The sequence below is a fragment of the Octodon degus genome, unplaced genomic scaffold, assembly GCF_000260255.1.
Source record: "Octodon degus isolate 3935 unplaced genomic scaffold, OctDeg1.0 scaffold00183, whole genome shotgun sequence".
Lineage (NCBI taxonomy): Eukaryota > Metazoa > Chordata > Mammalia > Rodentia > Octodontidae > Octodon > Octodon degus.
Genome location: NW_004524759.1, coordinates 3,827,750 through 3,847,030, shown reverse-complemented (window position 1 = coordinate 3,847,030; position 19,281 = coordinate 3,827,750). Strand labels below are relative to the sequence as shown.

The window sequence follows — 19,281 nt, the reverse complement described above, 5'->3', positions numbered from 1 at the left end:
AAGGGAGGGGTAGCAGCAGCTCAAGCAGCTAGCTTCTCTTCCCACCTTACATTGTAATGCAGATTACCTGCCCCAGGGCAGTTGCATCATCCACACCCACAGTAATCAATCACAAACTCCAGAAGCTGCCCCAAGACTGCATGAGACTTTGGGGGGACACCTAGACACAAACCATAACAGAGGCACAATCTGGCCAGGTGGCCGGACCAGGGAGGTACTCCTGGGTTCATCCCTGGGGAGCTCCTAGCTGGATGGGCTACAAGGATGTGGGCCCCAGGTGTTGTTTTTATTCCCCTTCTCTCCCTCTCTCCCTCTCTCCCTTTTAACCCCCTACCCTTACCCCCTCCTCTCTCCCCACCCCGCTCCCCCTGTGCTCCCACCCCTCCCCTTTATCCATCCTCTCTCTAGCTCTTTCCATCTGCCTGCACCTCCTGCCTGCCCTGAAGTAAGCAGTTTTCCTTCACTACACCCTTCTGCCCTGATGCTTCTCCCTCACCACAGCCTTAAAAGAAATGAAGCCCCTGACCATGGACTGGAATCTCTGAACATTTTTCTCCTTTCTGCCTTTCAGTTCTTGGCTAAATATTTCATCACCACAATGCACAGCTGTTCTATAAACACTGTATCTTGTTTGTCAGTTGTCTTGAGGATGCAGAACTGCCTTTCTGCGCATCTGTGATTCCAGAGAAGATCCATCAGGCCCAGTGCAGGTGTGGATGTTGTAACTGAGGGATCATTCCATGGCAAGTGACATTCTGAAACCATCTCACACGGGCATCATGAAAAGGAGCCCTCCACTGTCCTGAGTATAGAACTTCCATTCTCATGGCTAAAAGGTGGCTGCCACTCCTCCAGGCATTGTATCTATCTTCCAGGAAAGAGTAAGGGAAATGTTGGAGGGCAAAGAATGAAGAACATGCTCTTTGAAAGGCTTTGCTAGGGACCCCCACCCACATCTCATAAAAAACTATGACAAATGGCTACCTCGAGCTGCAGCAGTGGCCAGGGATTGGAGTATTTGGCTCCTCAGACTCTAACAGTGTAGGACTCAAGGGAGAAGGGGTTAAGATGGGCATTTATTGAACAAACCTGAAGTCTGTGTTATAGTTTCTTGGTATAAGTTTCTCTCTCTTGGCATACTATAAGCCTGTGGAATATAGAGGACATACTTTGGCAATCTAAAAAAGCCCTAGCAAGAGACTATATAGCACCAACCATAAAGTCGAAGATACTATGGGTATTCGTCAGTGGTATTGTACTTTTAACTGTAATATAGAAATAACCAAGAAGGCATTAGTGACGCTGAAAATGACAGAGTCCAGTGGTTTCCCTTGAGTCACTCATTCCTCATATCAGCTTTGGAAAGTTACCTGGAGCTTGGCTGCTTCACCAGGCTGGCCCACTAATGAGGACACTGTGGCAGTGAGACCGCTCAGAATGTTTTGGAATGTGACTCAAAAGACAGGATGGGAGAGAAAGTAAAAGGGGGTTCATCAGCAAGAACTTTTTAAGAGAAGTGAAAAGGTAAAAATAAACATAATGTGAAGTGTGAATACAGTAAATGTTTAATTTTTTAAAAATTATTATAGTAAAATTTAAAGACATAATTACTGTTAAAGACATAATGCTGTGAATTCCCTTCAGAATCTTCCCTTTGCTCCGAGCACTTCTATCCCGTGCTTCTTACTGTTTTCTGCGCACCTAAGCAGTCCTCATTCCTGAGCGTCACTAGTTGCACTGCCCTGGCTGTTTCCATGTCCTGAATTGACTCCAAGTGTTCACCTTTCATGGTCATTTTGACCCTGGGGAAGAGCCAAAAGCCAGTGTCAGGTCCAAATTGGATGCAAACACAAAGTAATGTTTTTATTTGACAGGAATTGCTGTGGATATAAACTGTAAACTGCTTCAGAAAGTAGCAAGAGGGCTGGGGCCATAGCTCAGCGGCACAGTATCTACCTGGCAAGTGTGAGGTCCTGAGTTCGATTCTTTATACCCACGCACAAAGAAAAGTAGTAAAAATGATGCAGTGTGTTCAAAGTGAGGAGGATTAATAGGAATATGTTTTTTACTCTAATAAACATTTTTGTTTTGTTTTGTTTTTTTCTTTTGGTGTCTCGGGCTGCCTGAAGGGCAGGTCTGGTAAGGCAGGGGGAGCTGGGGATCTAGCAGTATCCAGCGCCTGACTGCATTTTCATGAGCAGCCGCTTAAACAACTGAGCTTAATGAACAGACCCCCTCTAATAAATTTTTAAAATGTTTTCACCGTGTTTTCTAATCACATCACACTTGATGGAATGAAAGCTAATAATAAAACACAGTATTTTAAACATTCAGAATTCTTTTTCTATCTTTTTATTGTTTTTCTGAGACAAGGTCTTGCCATGTACTTTACCTCACTATCCCAGGCTGGCCTTCAATTTGTTTTTTTTTTTTTTTTTGGAGACCAAATCACTTTATTGGGGGGCTTGGGAGTGGGGAAAAGCTGCCAAAAAGACGCTTCACATGAGATCTAATGTTCCTGGCATGGCTGGATCTCTCTGGGTCTGCTGTGGCCAAGAACTGGCCTTCAATTTGTGGTGATCCTCCTGCCTCAGCCTCCAGAGTGCTGGAGTTAGGGGGATGTGCCCCTACACATGGATCAGAGTTCTAAGACATGAAAACAGCACAATTTTCTTACAAATATTTTCAGGTTATTGCCCTATCTTTATTGTTTCTCCTTCAAAACAGATCTTGCTAAGCTTCCTGTATTGTGTTCTTCATAATCACAAGTCATGAAGGACGAAGATAAACCTGTAGCATGTGAAGATTGGGAGCCATCCAAAGAGATAAACTGCACAGCCGCAGCCCCTGCTGGGCCTCAGGAAACACAGGTAAAACCTGGGGTCAAACATGGAAAATCACAGCCACGCCTTTTAGGAAAGGACTGTCATTTCCCATCCTTAGCAGCCATGCTTTCTTATGTTCCACTAACAGTTCTCCCTGTTTTCAGCCCTTCTCTCATGGCATCCAGCTTTCCCACCCAAGGCTGCCCCAGCCTTCCTCTCAGAGGTTAACAGAATGGAGAGCTTGTGAACTGCGTGGTGTTCCCAGCCTAATCCCTAGTATCATCTGGGTTTCTTCTCTCTTTCTGTTGCTTCAGTTCAAGCAGAGAGATGCATGTGAATTGGTTTTCAACACAGAGTTATGTTTTCTTGAGCGACCTTAGTTATGTACCAGCCATTATCCTGAATTTTATTATTAACTATGCCAATTCTTAAACCCAGTATGGTGTTAGGAAACATGATGTCTATTGTATGGGACTCAAGCATTTATTTTTCTAAAGGTTCTGACTTGGTGCTAATCCAAGCACTTGCTGATTTGTTCGTGATAAAAGTTGCATGCTTTTCTTGTAAAGTGTGACCTTTGATTCTAGCAAAGGGAACTTGCTTGGAAATACTGATATAGGGGATGAAACTCCCAACCTGAACAATACCTGGGACGATGAATTCATATTCTTTATAACTGAAGAATGAATTTTATGAACAATGGAGGTTATCGGTGGTATTCCTTTATTGGGGGAAAGAAAGCTTCTGTCCAAGAGATGGACAGAAGGGGACTTGAGTGGGTTGCCTAGGAATCTGCCTTTTCTGGGGATTTTTGTAGAGCAAAACCATGAGTTGAGGTAGGTTTTAGGTGGCAAACATGAGAACTTGGCACATGAGGTAGAACAAAACTATGATCAACCAATAAGATTAGAAGCACAATTGCTCAAGTAGAATTGATTAAATCCAGGACCAAATAGGGAAGTGAGTCATGAAGCAAGGGGGCATGCATATAGAAGAGGGGCTTATCCTGTATGGAGTTGGGTTAGTGACTCTTCCACATCATCAAGATAATAGAGACCTATTTAGAATGTCAATCCGAAGGGCCAGCCAAATAGCAAGCAAGCACAGGGGCCTGGGGTTTCATACCTGGGCCTGCCAGGCCAGCCCCACCCCAGGGCACACTGAGAGGGCAATTGAGACTAAGCATGGTGGCGCATGCCTGTTTACAGCTCTTGGGAGGCTGTAAACAGGTGGATCACTACGAGTCTGATCTAGTAGTGAGACCCTGAACACCCTGTAGACCCTTCCCTAAAATACAAAAAAAAAAAAAAAAAAGAATGTCAATTCCAGACACATCTCTTTAGAGAGGTATGCTTCTGTTTGATCTTTTGTCTTGAGGTCTGACCCACAGCAGGAGAGGCTGTCTCTCCCACAATTGCAAGGCATCTTGTCCTTTACCCTGGCTCCTTCTGAGAGCCTTGCCCTGTCTGACTACCTATAATAATTTTATCTCACTCAACTGCCTGCAACAATATGATGAACCAGCAACTGTAAAGCTGCATAGAAAACAAATAATTTTAAGTTTTTTTTAAATTCTGTTAGTTACAGGAGACGGTTATGAACCTCAGAGATGTAGATCGTAGTGAACCCACTGAAGGGAGTAACTTATTGAACGGCCATGAAGAAAAGCCACAGGAAGCTCCAGCTGAGTCAAACTGTCTGCAAAGACTGAGACAAGCACTGGCCTGCCCTCCTCATGGCTTACTGAACAAAGGTGTCACACATGGTAGGTGAACGCTAAGGATGGGTGCAGGAAAGGAACTCCTAGAAGTGCAGTAAAAGATTCCAAAATCATATTGTTCAGAGGACAAAAAGAATTTAACTCCTCCCTCACATCAAAACAATTGGGTGAATAGTCACAGTGTGGGTTGTCGGCCTCATGCTGCTACTCCAAGGCCAGGCTAACAGGGTCCCAGCATCCTCTCTGAGGCTTGCACGATGACCCTGAGAAGGGACAGAATAGAAACTAAGGGACTGTGTCTTTTCTATACGTGAGTTTGTAAATGGAAAAGCATTACATAAATGTTAGCTGCTATTACTATTTACCTAATCCAACTAGTATTTTAGAGAAGGGAACTTAGTTTCTATTTCCAAACGACCCTGTCATTGTATAAGATCTTGGTTTGCAGCTCAACTTACTGCTTTCAGTTTAAAAAAAAAAACACTTTCCAGATTTGGGGGTAAGGGAAAATTTATCTCAGTTCTGTTTTGAATATTTCACTATTGGGCTATATCATTCTTTAGGGAATGGATTTAGCTTTTGGAGGTACCTGAAGGTTATTGCATTATAAATTAGATGAATAAATGGATGTTCATGTGAAGTGATGCTTTTGTATTCAGAAAGGGTCTACGTGTGTGTATGGTGAGTGTTGTGTTTGTGTTACGTATCAGATGTGTTCAAAAATCTGGTAAGTGTTCATATTTTTAGAAATTATTACAGTAAAAGGCACATTGCAATTGGTCCCTCAGAATTCTTTCCCATGCTTCCAGTATCACCCATCCAACTTGCTACTTTCTGAGACAGTTCTTGAAATCCTCCTTCTTGAGTATCTTTAGTTACACCATCATAGCTGCCTCAGTGTCCTACATTGATTCAAATCAATGGTCATTTTGATGTTTGAGAAGAACCAGAAGTGACATAGTTCCAGATCTGGCAAATAAGGTGGAGGAGGACACACCATAATGTTTTTATAAGCCTACCTTTCTACTGGATGGCACTTGGCGGCAGCAGTCACCATATTTTTACCACACCTCATAAACACACTCACAAAAGAGGACTTTCCAAGCTGCTTCAGAAAATGGCAATAACAATAGGATAAGTGTATTACAAGCCAAAAGGACTATGTTGAGGGGGATTAATGCCAATATGTCTTTTATTGTAATACATTTTTATTTATTTATTTATTTTGGTAGAACCAGGGATTGAACTCAGGCCCTTGCGCTTGCCAGGCAAGTGCTTATTCTACTGAGCTATCTCCCCAGACCTTACTGTAATATACTTTTAATTTAACCACTCACTGAATATTTTGATCACCCCACTATGTTAAGGAATGTGGAACATGGTAGATAAAAAGATGAGGGATTTGCAAAAGACAAATTCAAAGACAATTCAAAAATTGTAGTGAGAAATTATATCCTTGGAGTAAAAATAGGGTCTCTCCTATATGCAATGACCACTGAAAAATGAGGCACAATTCTTCATAGTTAAACTTAAGCTAGAAACTGGAAAATATTTTTATAATTTTCAACTGAGGCAATAAAAGCCAAGAGTAATATGTTATACTTCACACCCTTGACATGTTTTTAATGAAATTGAGTAAGGTTCTGATGGAAGAAAATCTCAAACTTTATTTAGAACACACAGTGACAACCTGGTTCCAGAATATACACTAGCTGATTAGGACCACAGATAATTTAATACCTTGTCTGGCCTTTTATTATTTTTTAACTTTTACCTTTTAAAATATGGCACATTTCTAGTTAAAATATTTATAATAAAACAGACATAAAGGGTAAAAATGACTGATGATTTGAAAACTGAAATATAACAACATACTTGAGGTTGAATCAACAGTCCTATCACTTAAGCCAGTAATAATATGTTAAGCCCATTGAAATGTACTATTGATCTATCAAAACAGTGATCAAAAATCACATCCATACAAAGTAAAGGAGATAAGTAAGCCAACAAGCTGGCTTTCTCCCTGGCGGTTTGTACCGAGCCCAGGGGAAACTAAGTCACCTGCTTGGGGTGAGTACATAAAAAGAAACATGACGCAATGCTTCAAGCCACCAGAGGTGGCCCAGGTGAGCTGAAAGTGAACCTTCTCTGCAGTGAGGCCTGTAATTAAACCTGCCTGTCTATTGTGGGGAGTCTCCACTAAAAATGAGCAGTTTACCCTGATTGGTACTTTCAATTCACAGAAAAAAAACCTCAATCCCAATATATATCTGCAGGGGTCCGAGACTGTAAACTTGGTAGATACAAACACAGACACTACCTGGAAAACTCACATTCAACCTACCTTTGAACCTTATCACCTTCAAATCTACAGATAAAGGTAAAGGGAGGGCTCACTGTAAAAAAAGAAAAGAAAAAAAGAACTTTAGGGGCCAGGGAGATGGCTCAGTAGAATAAGCGTTTCCCTGGCAAGTGAAAGGGCCTGAGTTCAATCCCTGGTTCCACCAAAAAAAAAAAAAAGAACTTTAAAACAAACACAAGGGCTGGCCAGAGAGCTCAGCGAATTAAAGTACCTGGAATGGGGGCCAGGGAGATTGGTCAGTGGAATAAGCACTTCCCTGGCAAGTGCAAGGGCCTGAGTTCAATCCCTGGTTCCGCAAGAAAAAAAATAATAATAAAAAAAAAAAAATAAATAAAGTACCTGGAATGGACTCGGTTTGATCATGCTGGCCCCGCCCCCAGGGTGTGCTGAAACTGTGATTGAGAGTGGGTATGGTGGTACACACCTGTAATCCCAGTGCTTGGGAGGCTGAAAACAGGAGGATCACTATGAGTCCGATCTGTGTAGTGAGACCCTGTAGACCCTGTACTAAATTACATAAATAAATAAAAGTAAACAGAACAGAAGCAAGCATGGAGGTTTTATGATTTTTCATTACCATAAAATAGAATATAAAACATTTTTGTATATGCAAAAGGTTGAAGAAAAAACAAATATGAATTCAACCAACTTAACTTTCGAAAATGAAAGAGATCGGACAATAATGTAAATTTAAAACTGAATTGACAGAGTAGGTAGCAGAGTTAGTGAAAATAAAATTGATGAATTGGCCAGTAGAGCTGAAAAGATTTCTGAAAATGCAGTACCCAAAGATGTGCAGTATGAACACTAGACTCAGCAACTTTGGAGCAGAGTGGATGCCCAACCTTCTGAAAATAAGAAAGACATCTTTGAAGAAATACAGACATAAATGTCCAGAATTGGTTTTAAAAAACATAAATCTTAAGCAAACCAAAGGATGATTCACATAAATGTATTATAAAGTTGCAGACCCAAAACAGAAGATCCTAAAGTCATCCAGAGAAATAAAATTTTGTAAAAGAGTCAAATCATACTTTACAGTAAAAGCCAGAATACCAATGAAAAATAGTTTCAATAAAGTGAGAGAAAACCCTTAACCTGTAGTTTGAGGTATATCTGACATATGCCTAGAAAAACTTCTTTCAAGATAAAGATTAGGGGCCAGTGAGATAACTCAGTGGTCTAAAGTGCCTGCTTAGGCTAGCTTTGGCAAGCACATGGACCATGGTTTGATTCTCAGCACTACATGTCTGCCAGCCACAAAATGAGAGAGAGATGAGAGAGAGGGAGGGAGGGAGGGAGAAAGAGAGAGAGAGAGAGAGAGAGAGAGAGAGAGAGAGAGAGAGAGAGAGAGAGACTAATTTCAGACAACAAATCAACAATTTAGAAGCAAAGATTCCCTTCCATGAAAATTGGCTTCTGGGAGATAAAGGGAAAGATAAAGAGGAAATCCCTGAGAAAGCTAAATTAGAAAATTCAGCACAGGCAGCTGAGGGCTTGAATGTGCCTGATGACCCCAAAACTGCAGTAGATGACCCCAGAGAGCCATGTGTTGATGAAAATAATGATGAAGCCACATAAGGAAGTGAAGACTCGTCTCAGCCATCATCTTCCAGTGGCATTGTTAAAATCAGCCAAGAAGATGTTAGAGTTTGAGAAGCAAGAAATGCAAGACAAAAAATATTGTGGAATCTAGTTTTTCTGTTAGTGCTATGGAATCTTGTGTGATTTGCCAAGGTCAACCTCAAAATGGTTGCATCATTCATGGCAAAACAGGACACCTTATGTCATGTTTCATGCTGCAGAGAATCTAAAGAAAGGAAATCCTGCCCAGTATGCCAACAACCAATTCAAATGATTGTGCTAACTTATTTCAAGTAGCTGACATATCCATACAAGCATATATTTTAAGTTTCTAACTAAGCCTAAAAATATATAGACAACACAGATTTTATAAATATGTTATCAAAGTGACAAATATAATTAGGACATTTAAACAGGGGCTTTTCCTGTTGTGGATTAAGTTAGTGACTCTTTCTGGCTCTTTCAAGGTGGTTGCTACCTGTTTAGAATGTCAATCCCTGATGCCCATCCTTAGTGTTTACTCTTGTCTTGAGGTCTGGCCCACAGCAGGAGTATCTGTCTTTCAAAGTTGCAAGGTTATCTTGTCTTCCATATTGTCTCCTTGAGGGCCTGGTCCTGTCTGGCTGCCCATAATATTTCTATCTAATTTAGCTGCTTACAACAGAAGGAAGAAATGGAAATAAAAATAATCAAAATATATCATAGACATGTACCAATATATCAAAATGAATCATGTTATGCTGTATCACTAATATGCACCATTTAAAAAAAAAAAAAAAAAAAAGGAGATGGGAACCTCAACCTGGCCTGGGCAGGTTCCTGATGCCTCATTGTTGAAAAGCACTGCAGGACCTGTCAGAGAGAGGCACTGGTTAATTTATTGGCAGAGTTAGAAGTAAGAGACCTTGGGGCAGAACTCAACCTGGAGTCTGGAGGAGACACAGCTCTGCCTCAGAGCAGCTTGGCAGGTGGACAGAGGAGTGAAGCAAGGTGGTTCTGGTCCAGTTGAACATGAGTTCTGGGTTTGTATAATGACTCTGAGAATCTCTATTGCTTGGGAAGGGGGTCCAGGCTCTGAAATGATTGTTTCTGCCAGGGCATCCTATCTTGTGGAAACTGCCAGAATCCAAGATGACCGTAGCTTAAGACAGGGATGAGAGACTTGTAGATGCCTCTTGATAAGTGTTCCTGTAAATCTCTTATCTGGAAGCCTTGTCTTAAAGGAGATGAGGTAGATTATGTAAATTTTGGGCTAATCAGCCTTAGATTACCAGCATTTAGAAAAACACTCCCTCAGTGACTAAGACACTTGCATGAAGATCTGAGCAGAAAGCTGACCCAGAGAGGGAGGTGATGAGGGAGACAGATACAAAATGAAGGCCAAGCTTCCTGCTGCTTTCAGGTACCACTGAGCACCTGGAGGCCCACATGAAGTGTCACTGGTCATTGTTGTTTGTTTTCACAAAAGCAACTTTTTGGTTCCTGTCCACCTCAGAAAAAGAACATACTTCAGGCTTTTAATGAGTAACAGGTTAAGGCCCCAGGAATTCACCTGCCCTTTGCCCAACATGATTTTCTGTCTTAGAACTACAAGAACAAAGCATGATTGGAGTTCAAGCATTGTCGTATTTCTGTGAAGAGGGTAAAGATAATGATTGTTTCCTTTTCTTAGGTAGATTGCAAATATGTTTGTCATAAAATTGTAAAGAAAAATAGAATGGTTGAAATAAAGTAGTGGTTCCTTCTGCCAGTAGGAAGGGAGGTGGGGGTGGGGCGGGGCACACAGGCAGATTTGAAAGACTGGTGATGTTTCTTAAAATGTTTGGTAATTACCCATTTGTTCATATTCTTGATGTTTCTGCTTTATACATGTTTACAAATGTTTGCCTATGCATTTTTTTTTTTTCAGTACCAGGGATCAAACTTGGGACCTTGTGCTTGCCGGGCAGGCACTTATGCTGCTGAGCTACATCCTGGCCTCATTGATTTTATTATTAAATTTTTCTTTTCATTGGTACATGTTTGCAGTACATCATGATTCTGTTGCTCATAGGTGCTGGGTTCAGTGTTTAAGAATTATTTTAGATTACATCAAACTTATATTTGGTTTATTCTAGTCATCATGGCAGTCCTTCTGTGGGCTGTCGTTTGGTCCATCACCGGCAGTGAGTGTCTCCCGGGCGGAAACCTCTTTGGAATCATCATCCTGTTCTACTGTGCTATCATTGGAGGAAAACTTTTGGGGCTTGTTAAGTTACCGACACTCCCTCCACTGCCGCCTCTTCTTGGTAAGTGTGCAGAAGCATGTTTTTTTCCTTCAAAATAAATATTATTTTTTAAATAGTAGTTCAGAAAGCTTTGAGAAAGAAAGAAATGAAATATTTCCATATTTGCTGTGCTAGAGACAAAAGTCAAATGTTAGATTTGAGAAATTTTGTGAGCTAGTTGTTCAAAGTGATGATTTACAAAAATATAAAGAACTTATGTAAACTTAGAAATAACTAAGTTACATTAAAGAACAAGCGTGATCACTACCAGAAACCGATCACTTCCTCGTTATTCTACCTTAGGTAAGCCTTTGAGATTGTAGGAGGACCGTGTCATGGCGGCCACTGGCCATCTTGTCCCAGTTCCGCTCTCAGAGTCATCATATTAGTAGCTTAAAATCAACCCTGATGGAAGTATCTGCAACACAGAAATAGGGGACTGCTGCAAATGAAGACTTATATTGTAAGTCACACTGTTGACCAAGAGTGACATTGTGACATATATTCTTATTGTTATGTTTTTACCTTACTCATTAACATAAAGAAAAATATGGGTCTACATTCACAGTGGCTGGTTCATCAAAAATATGAGTGACTTCTTTACTGAGTCAGGGAGTAGACACACATTTATTTTCAGTCCAACTTTATTAAATCTCATGGGAACCACAGAAAACTTTTTGGTTGTGGACACAGGAATTTGGCAAGCAGTAACAGAACCTTTCTGAGGATTCACAGGGGACTGAGATAGGAGTTTGTAGCTGAGGATATGACCAAGTGCTTATAACTTCTTTGGAAAATATGAATGTTTAAATTAAAACATTTATTACAGTAAAAGGCACATTGCCATGAATCCCCTCAAAATACTTAACCTCACTTCAAACACACTTAGCCCATCATCCTTGCCACTTTCTGCAGCTGGTCTGGAGTCCTCTTTCCTATTTTTTGTTGCATGTTGTGGCTACCTTGAGCTCCTGAATTGATTCAAAACATTTTTCTTTCATAGTCATTTTGACTTTGAGGCAGTCACACCATGCAGGATCTGGGGAGTGGAGTGAATGAGTTCATGCTGGGATGTTTTTGTGAGTCCGCCTTTCTGTTGGATGCCACTCAACAGCAGCATTCACCATATTTTGCTCAAACCCATAAACACATTCAGGAAAGAGGACTCTGGAACTGCTTCAAAGTGCAGGAATGATGGAATGAGTGTGTATAAGGCAAAGGGATTTGTGACAATGTCTTTCACTGTAATAGAAATTTAATTTAAATACCCATCATGTGTTTTGGGCTTTTTTTAAACATTTATTTATTTATTTATTTATTTATTTATTTATTTATTTGTGTGTGGCCAGCTCAGCCCACCAGGGGGTGGGGCTGGCTGACATGTGGTGCTGGGGGATCGAACCGCGGTCCCTGTGCTTTGCCAAGCTTGTTCCAAGTAGGTGCTTTAGACCACTGAGCCCTCTCCCCAGCCCTCCATCATGTGTTAATCATGCCTCACATTACTTTTTCCATTTTTTCTTTTAAGAATAGGAAATGTACCCAGTTTGTACTGTTCCCCAGTAGACACTACAGAAAGTTGCAGAGTTGAGAACTTACAGGCTTTTGTCTAGATGATGGGCAGTGGTAAGAGCTGCCTGGAAGTGAAGCCTCCATGCTTACTGTGTCAGCAGCAAGATGCAAAAAGCTGTGCTTGGGCTGGAGAGATAGCTCAGTGGACTAAGCGCCTGTTTTGGCAAGTGCATGGACCAGGGTTCGATTCTGGGTCCCGCATGCCACACTGGCCCCGCCTCCAGGGTGCACTGAGCTGGCAACAGAGCCTGGACATGGTGGCACACACCTGTAATCCCAGTACTGGGGAGGCTGAAAACAGGAGGATCACTACGAGTCCAAGCTGCATAATGAGACCCTGTATCAAATACTTAAAATGAATTTTTTTTTAAAAAAACTGTACTTTTCCTTTGTGCCTATCTTCGTAAAGGTCCCAACTTTAGGAAGTGACTTCAGGCATTGACAAGGCACAAGTCTAGAGGGACCTGCTGAGGAGAATGGAGGGCAAGGCCTCACAGTCCCAGATGAGACACTGCCCCTCTTGGGATGGACAGGTGGCACCGGGAGAGCAGATCCCTACCCAGGCACACCTGTCACACTCAACTCCTGTTTGCAGTGCCTAACACTGTTGCTTTTTCTTCCATCCACCGCATCTGCTGCATCTGCCTTCCCTTCAACCTCCCCGCCCTTTCTCAGTTCATAGAGCACCCTCATTCTGTCATAAACTGGGGTTGCTCCTTTGTCTTGATGCTCTGAAGACCAACAGCTTGTTGAGGTGCATCCTGCTCTCTATCCCCTGAGTCCTGGTACCCTCTGTAGAGTCTAAAATCCGGAAAGCATCAGCAAGTGCTCAGCGACAGAATAAAGGACGAGTCACAGCTGGCATAACAGATGTGTGCCTTTGAGCAGAATTCACTTCTAAAGCATTTGCAGAGTAAGCTGTATGTCTCTTATGAAGTGCTATGTTGTGAACGTGAAACAGAAGCACCTGCTGCTCTAAGCGCTCGCTAAGATTTTAGGAAATCCTGCAAAGTATTGAATTGCAGGAGCTAGTCCCCCATCACTCCTGTGCACAAGGGAGCAGTGGAACTCACTTGGAGAATATTTCTATTTAGGATTTGATCTTTCTCTTGACCCATCTTCTCTCTCCCTTTGATGGTCCATTTTGGGGGGAATATTAATCATTATGATATTTCCTTTTATAGGCATTTAAAATTATTTCTGTGCTCCTCCTAGTCATGTCATTATTTAATTTTTTAATTAAAAGTTTAACTTAATTTCATCCAAAGGCTAAGCATAGGGGAAGAGTCTACAGTCATCCTTTTCATATGTAAAGTGCTGGAAACTCATCTCTTATTGAAAAAACCCCTGGTCCCATTGGTCTTTGCCATTCTAGGCATGCTGCTGGCTGGGTTTCTGCTCAGGAACATCCCGGTCATCTGTGACAACGTGCAGATTGAGCACCGGTGGTCTTCCTCCCTCAGAAGCATTGCGCTGTCTGTCATACTGGTGCGCGCTGGCCTTGGACTGGACTCAAAGGTAAGACTGTAATGATTATACAGAGACTGTGTTCCTGCAGTGTCCCAAATATCTAGGATCCTCAAGCTTCAGGAAAAGACATGGACACTGCATGACATTCTTGAGAAGAAAATAGGATACATCACCTGCAGGGCTGTTCTGTAGGGGGCACCTTGTGTTTCACAGGAGGTGAGACAATGTCTCCATAGTCTTTCTCAGAGAAAGGTAGGCTTAATGTCAATAAAAGAGCTGCTGTTCCCCTGACAGAAATACAAGCCTTTGGGGGATGGCTGCACAAAGCCATGTGTGAGTGGGGGAAGCTGACTGCACTATTTAGGACATGCAGAATATGCTCCTCCCAGTCTCATTTGGAGAGAGGCATGTGCCACTCTGATGTCAGGAGTGCATGTTCTGGGAGGATGGTGTTCCTCACCTCAGGAGCCTATTCCTGAGCTACACTGTAAGTGTCAGCAGGTTTGTGGCCTCAGAGCAGACTGCATGAGTTGTGGCTGGGTGCAGACCTGGGCCCGCTACTCACCAGTTTCATGTCTTTAGGAAAATGACTTAACTTGAGAGGAGAGCCTCTAAAACATGAGGAAAATCATGTTAGTTTTCTCATGGGTCATTGTGAAGACAACACAAGCTGTCTTCAAAACACTTAGAATGTAGAAATGTTTATTAAATGAAATGGAACACCTTGAAAATTCACTTTACCTAGGCATGGGTGGAAGGCTGCAGGGGCACCAAGGGCAGAAGCCTCTGTGAGGCTACAGAGGGTGTTGTGTCAGGGTTTCTGCTTATGCTCTAGGCCCTGCGGAAGCTGAAGGGCGTCTGTGTGCGCCTGTCCCTGGGTCCCTGCACTGTGGAGGCATGTGTAGCTGCTGTTCTTGCCCACTTCCTGATGGGTTTGCCGTGGCAATGGGGATTTATACTGGGGTAAGGATTCTTCTCTTTGTTGTCCTGATGTACACTGACATTTGGGACTTTACTCAATTCCACACCACAGTGTGTATGTGAGTGTTTTCTGAAGGATACCAAAAACCTCGACCTTGACAAAATCTAGCATGGCCTCAGTGTTCCTCTCACAGGTAGGGTCTGTTCTCTACAACTGTTTTGCTGGAGGCTGCAGTCATTGAGACTGCTGAGGAGGTCACAGGCCTCGAACTGCACCCAACCCCACACCTGTGCAAGGAGCTGGGTCACACCTCAGAGTCTACATAAAGGACCCCACACATTTGGCAGTATCCAGAACCTTCCTCTGACTCTGTGGTTCTTCTGTCTCTCTCTCTCCAGGCTTAGCTTTTCACCTGCAGATGTGAGAAGCGATGGGAAGCAGTGAAAGTATGAGGAAGTCCTTAGTAGGAGTTTGAGCAGACATGAGACAGGGTATAAGAACTTCCCACTCCCCATAGTAACAGTCTGGGAGCTCTGCTGCATGGACTCCACCCAGTTCTGCCACTCCCTGGGTGTGATCTTTGGCATAGCAGTAGGGCCACTGTGCCTCAGTGTCCTCACTTGTTACAGGAACACACACAGCCTCTATCTGACAGGGTTTGGATGAGAATAAAATTAGATCACTAGAAGTGTTCCAAATAGGGTCTCACACAGGAAGCCTTTCAGATGCTTTCAGTTTCAGCTGCTGCCATTACTAGTACCACTTCCAGTCTCTGTGGCCTTCTCCTTGGGACCTGCATTTTATTTTATATATGGAGCCCTAACTGAAGGTCCAGCGTCGTTGGGTTCCAATTCACTTGTCCACGACAAGTTTTCAAATGTCCTCACATGAACATTTTGTTTAAAATGCAGCTTCTTGCTCCTAACACCCTGTTAGTATTTCCCTGCCATTCATAAATATAAAGTATTTATTTTAGGCAATCTGGTTCCCAAACAGGTCACCCCTGGTAGACTTTAGAATTCAGTATTGTAGAGAACACTGGTTCCACATGTATCTGGACTGGCATTTCTCCTCCACCATTTAAAAGATTATCTTTGTCCAAAGTTTAAGGTTCCAAAATTGGAGGTTAAAAACTAGAGGCTCTTCTGGATTGTAACATGGTGACGGGATGGGATTCTGTCCTGCCAGCTAAAGTGCTGTGTGTCAGTTTCGTCCTAGGTGCTGTGTCCCCAGCTGTGGTGGTGCCTTCTATGCTGCTTCTGCAGGAGGGAGGCTACGGGGTGGAGAAGGGGGTCCCCACCTTACTCATGGCTGCGGGCAGCTTCGATGACATCCTGGCCATCACAGGCTTCAATACATGTCTGGGCATAGCCTTTTCCACAGGTAAACTAATCTACATTCCACATGCTGCTCTTGAGTGACATCACTTAAACTGTTGTAAGCATGGCTGTGTGCTTAAGGCAAGTTAAAAATATGGAAAACAGCAGAAAGAGTTGTATACCGAAGGAAGGACAGGAGCTACAGATCTGTACTCCCTTCCCTCCTCTCAATATAGGATGTGCGAGTCCTATATTGCCACAAGCATAGGAGCTCAAGGTTGTAGTTTGCAAGAGATCTGGGCAAGTTTAATCATAGAGACTTCAGACAAAGGATGAACAGGTCTGTCTTTGGGCATGCAGGACAGAGAGCAGCCTTGCTTGGAGCAGCAGTGCACTTCTAACACAGGAACATTTCTGCTCTTTCCTTGTTAACATTTGATGGACAAGAACAGCTGTGATGTTTATTGGGTGCCTTAGCAATGTGCAATTAGGTCCTGGGTGGGTGTGTTTTGTTCCAGGTAGGAACAGAAAAGGAGCTTCAGGAACACCCCACCACCACCCTCTGCTCATGCACAGACACTTAGCATTCTTCAATACGTTTGTTAAACGGGTATGGGCAAAAGGCTGAGAGGAGATCCCTGCCTTTATTGTCCTTTGGCACAGCACCAATTTAATTTTCTTAATCTTATCCAAAACCGGGTAATAAAATTTGCGCTTCCTGTTACTGATGGAGTGTAATTGTACCCTGAGTTGAATCTTGGATTCTTCCATGGAAGCACCCATCTGAGGAAGTCCCATACTGTCTCATTCCTCCCAGCCCTCTCATAAACTTCCCATGTGCTGATTCCATATTGTTTTTGCAGAGGAAGTAGTACTACACCCATCCCACTGCTCAGCTCCAGCAGCTGCCTTTCACCCAAGCCCTGGTAAATTCATCTTCCCAAAGCAGTTTTCATAATGTTACTTTCTAGTCCAGGAACTAGTGAAGATTTCAGGCTTACCTACTGAGTCCAGCCAACACCCATGTGTTCCTGTTAAATTCTACTGTACCCAGTTAACTTGTTTTCCCACTGTGTTCTGATGTATACACGTTTGCAAGTGGGTCTTGGTCTTAGCTGCACATTAGAATTAGCTAGAGAGTTGAAAAAAATGTACACATCCCTTTGTCAGTGAAATCAGAACCTTTGAGAACGGAGTCCTGAACAGCCTGGCTTGGCAGCCATGGCTCACAACACCAAGCTGGCAGGAGCATTGCAGGGTGGGCAGACTAAGGTGGAAAGAGCTTTCCTGCTCAGGCCAGCACGGGGAGGCCAGAAGGACCTCCTAGGAGGCTCTGTCCCTTCACCCTGCTGTCCTGCTGAGGGTAGTCCTCAGACCTTGTGGACCTAAGCCCTGCTGGCTTCACTCAATTATAATTTTTAAGGGTGAGGCTCAAGAGGTTTTAAAAACAGCCTCACCAAACAAGATTGAAACTAATTAGCTACTTCTGTTCATTAGCTCAGCATAAATCTCCTATCACAACTCAGTGCTTTGGAAGGCTACACCCTTTTCCTAACAGGGGGATGCTACCTAAGAAAAATTACTCCATGTTGTTATTTTAAATAAGGGGATAATTGCTGTAGCAAGGAAAAACCACAGTCTCAGGGGAGTACATTTTCCCTGGGGCCATCTTGAAGAATGGCTTTGGGGGGGGGGTGGAATTTCCTGTACAGTGTGCTCAGAATTTTTTTTCCATAATTTTATTGAGAAACAAATAGCAATGAGACAGTTTCAAATCAAATTAGTAGTACAGTTTCAATAATTAATACAATGCATATCGTTTTCTTAGTGGTTTCAGAATTTTTTTATATTAAAGTTTCTCTAAACTTAAGTGGTGAAAAGGAAAATATAGGCCTCATTTATGACTATAATATTTCAAAAGAATTAAGCAACAAACAGGCAAAGGTAATTTTTATTTTAGATTTACTATTATAATAGACCTTTGAAGAGGATTAGGAAGACTGTGAATTTTCATTGCCAAATTCTTAAATTGCTTTACTCTGTACATATCAGAGCTATTAAGGTTAATGTTTATTTACTACTTTGTATAAAAACAAGGTCTTAAATGGTAATTTGAAAACTTAGCTAGATGTGTCTACTTGCCTAACCTAGTATATAACATGGTAGAATAGGGCCAGGAGATAGCACCTGCCTGGCAAGCACAAGGTTGTAAGTTTGATCTCTGGTACCTCAAAGTCAGTGGTCTGTGTTGACCTTATGTGCAAATACAGTTCTACAATTCAGCTCTTGTCCAATTCGCTTTGCAACCAGAATTGTAGAAAGAAATTAAGTTTGTAAACCAAGTTACCACTGTACTCTCCTTATAAGAAATGTCCATTTTGTTAGATGTCTTAAGTCTTTTTTTTTTTTTTTTGAGACTGGGTCTCACTTTGTAGTTCAGGTTGGCCTGGAACTTATTATGTAGTGCAGGCTGGCCTCACATTTGAAGTGATCCTCCTGCCTCAGCCTCCCAAGAGCTGGAGTTACAGGTGTGTGCCACCATGCCTGGCTAAGTCACCTCTAGTTAAAGCTGTGGAAATGAGAAAGTGCCTATGATGCACAGCATTCCTGCCACATACTTAGGTTCTTTATGTTGATGACTACAGACCAATGCTTGCAAGTTGATGGGTATCTGATCCTCTCTGAAATTTTGTTGTATTATATTTTTCAGGTTCCACCATGTTTAATGTCTTCAGAGGTGTTCTGGAGGTGGTGATTGGTGTGGCAGCTGGAGTTCTTCTTGGACTTTTTATTCGGTACTTTCCAAGCCGTGATCAGGTGAAAGAAACTGTCAGTGGGAAGGGCCAGCAACTAAGTACCTGCTTAGGCAAGCACAGGGACTGAGGGTGGATTCCCCGGTTTCCAGTGCTATACCAGCCCCACCTTTGGGTGTGCTGAGCCAGCAGTCGAGTCCAGGCATGGTGGTGCATGCCTGGAAGACTGAAAACAAGAGGATCATATGAGTCTGAGCTGCATAGTGAGACCTGTACCAAATATATTAAAAAACAAAAAAGGTGTGCTGGCCCTGCTCCTGAGGCATGCTGAGACAGTGATTGAGCCTGGGTGTGGTGGCACTTACCTGTAATCCTAGAGTTGGGGAGGCTGAAAACAGGAGAATCATTGAGTCCAATCTGTGTAGTGAAACTCTGTAGACCCTGTACTAAATACATTTTTTAAAAAAAGAAAGAAAGAAAAGAAAAGAAA

The 19,281-nt window shown here is 42.5% G+C and overlaps 1 protein-coding gene and 1 pseudogene across 8 annotated transcripts in view; both read left to right on the top strand.

Annotated features, from left to right (window-relative positions):
* The window catches only part of Slc9b2 (solute carrier family 9 member B2), a 45,708-nt gene that overhangs the window by 15,114 nt on the left and 11,313 nt on the right, over positions 1-19,281 (top strand). For 3 of the 8 annotated variants that reach the window (XM_023703873.1, XM_023703872.1, XM_023703871.1), the window contains 7 exons: positions 2,728-2,870; positions 4,407-4,590; positions 10,609-10,779; positions 13,703-13,845; positions 14,633-14,760; positions 15,927-16,102; positions 18,749-18,855. In XM_023703873.1, coding sequence (XP_023559641.1) covers positions 2,772-2,870; positions 4,407-4,590; positions 10,609-10,779; positions 13,703-13,845; positions 14,633-14,760; positions 15,927-16,102; positions 18,749-18,855 — 1,008 coding nt within the window. In that variant the 5' untranslated portion in view covers positions 2,728-2,771. The other 5 variants (XM_023703874.1, XM_023703875.1, XM_012517474.2 and 2 more) reach the window with 5 other exon arrangements.
* LOC105743880 lies at positions 6,644-8,788 on the top strand (annotated as a pseudogene).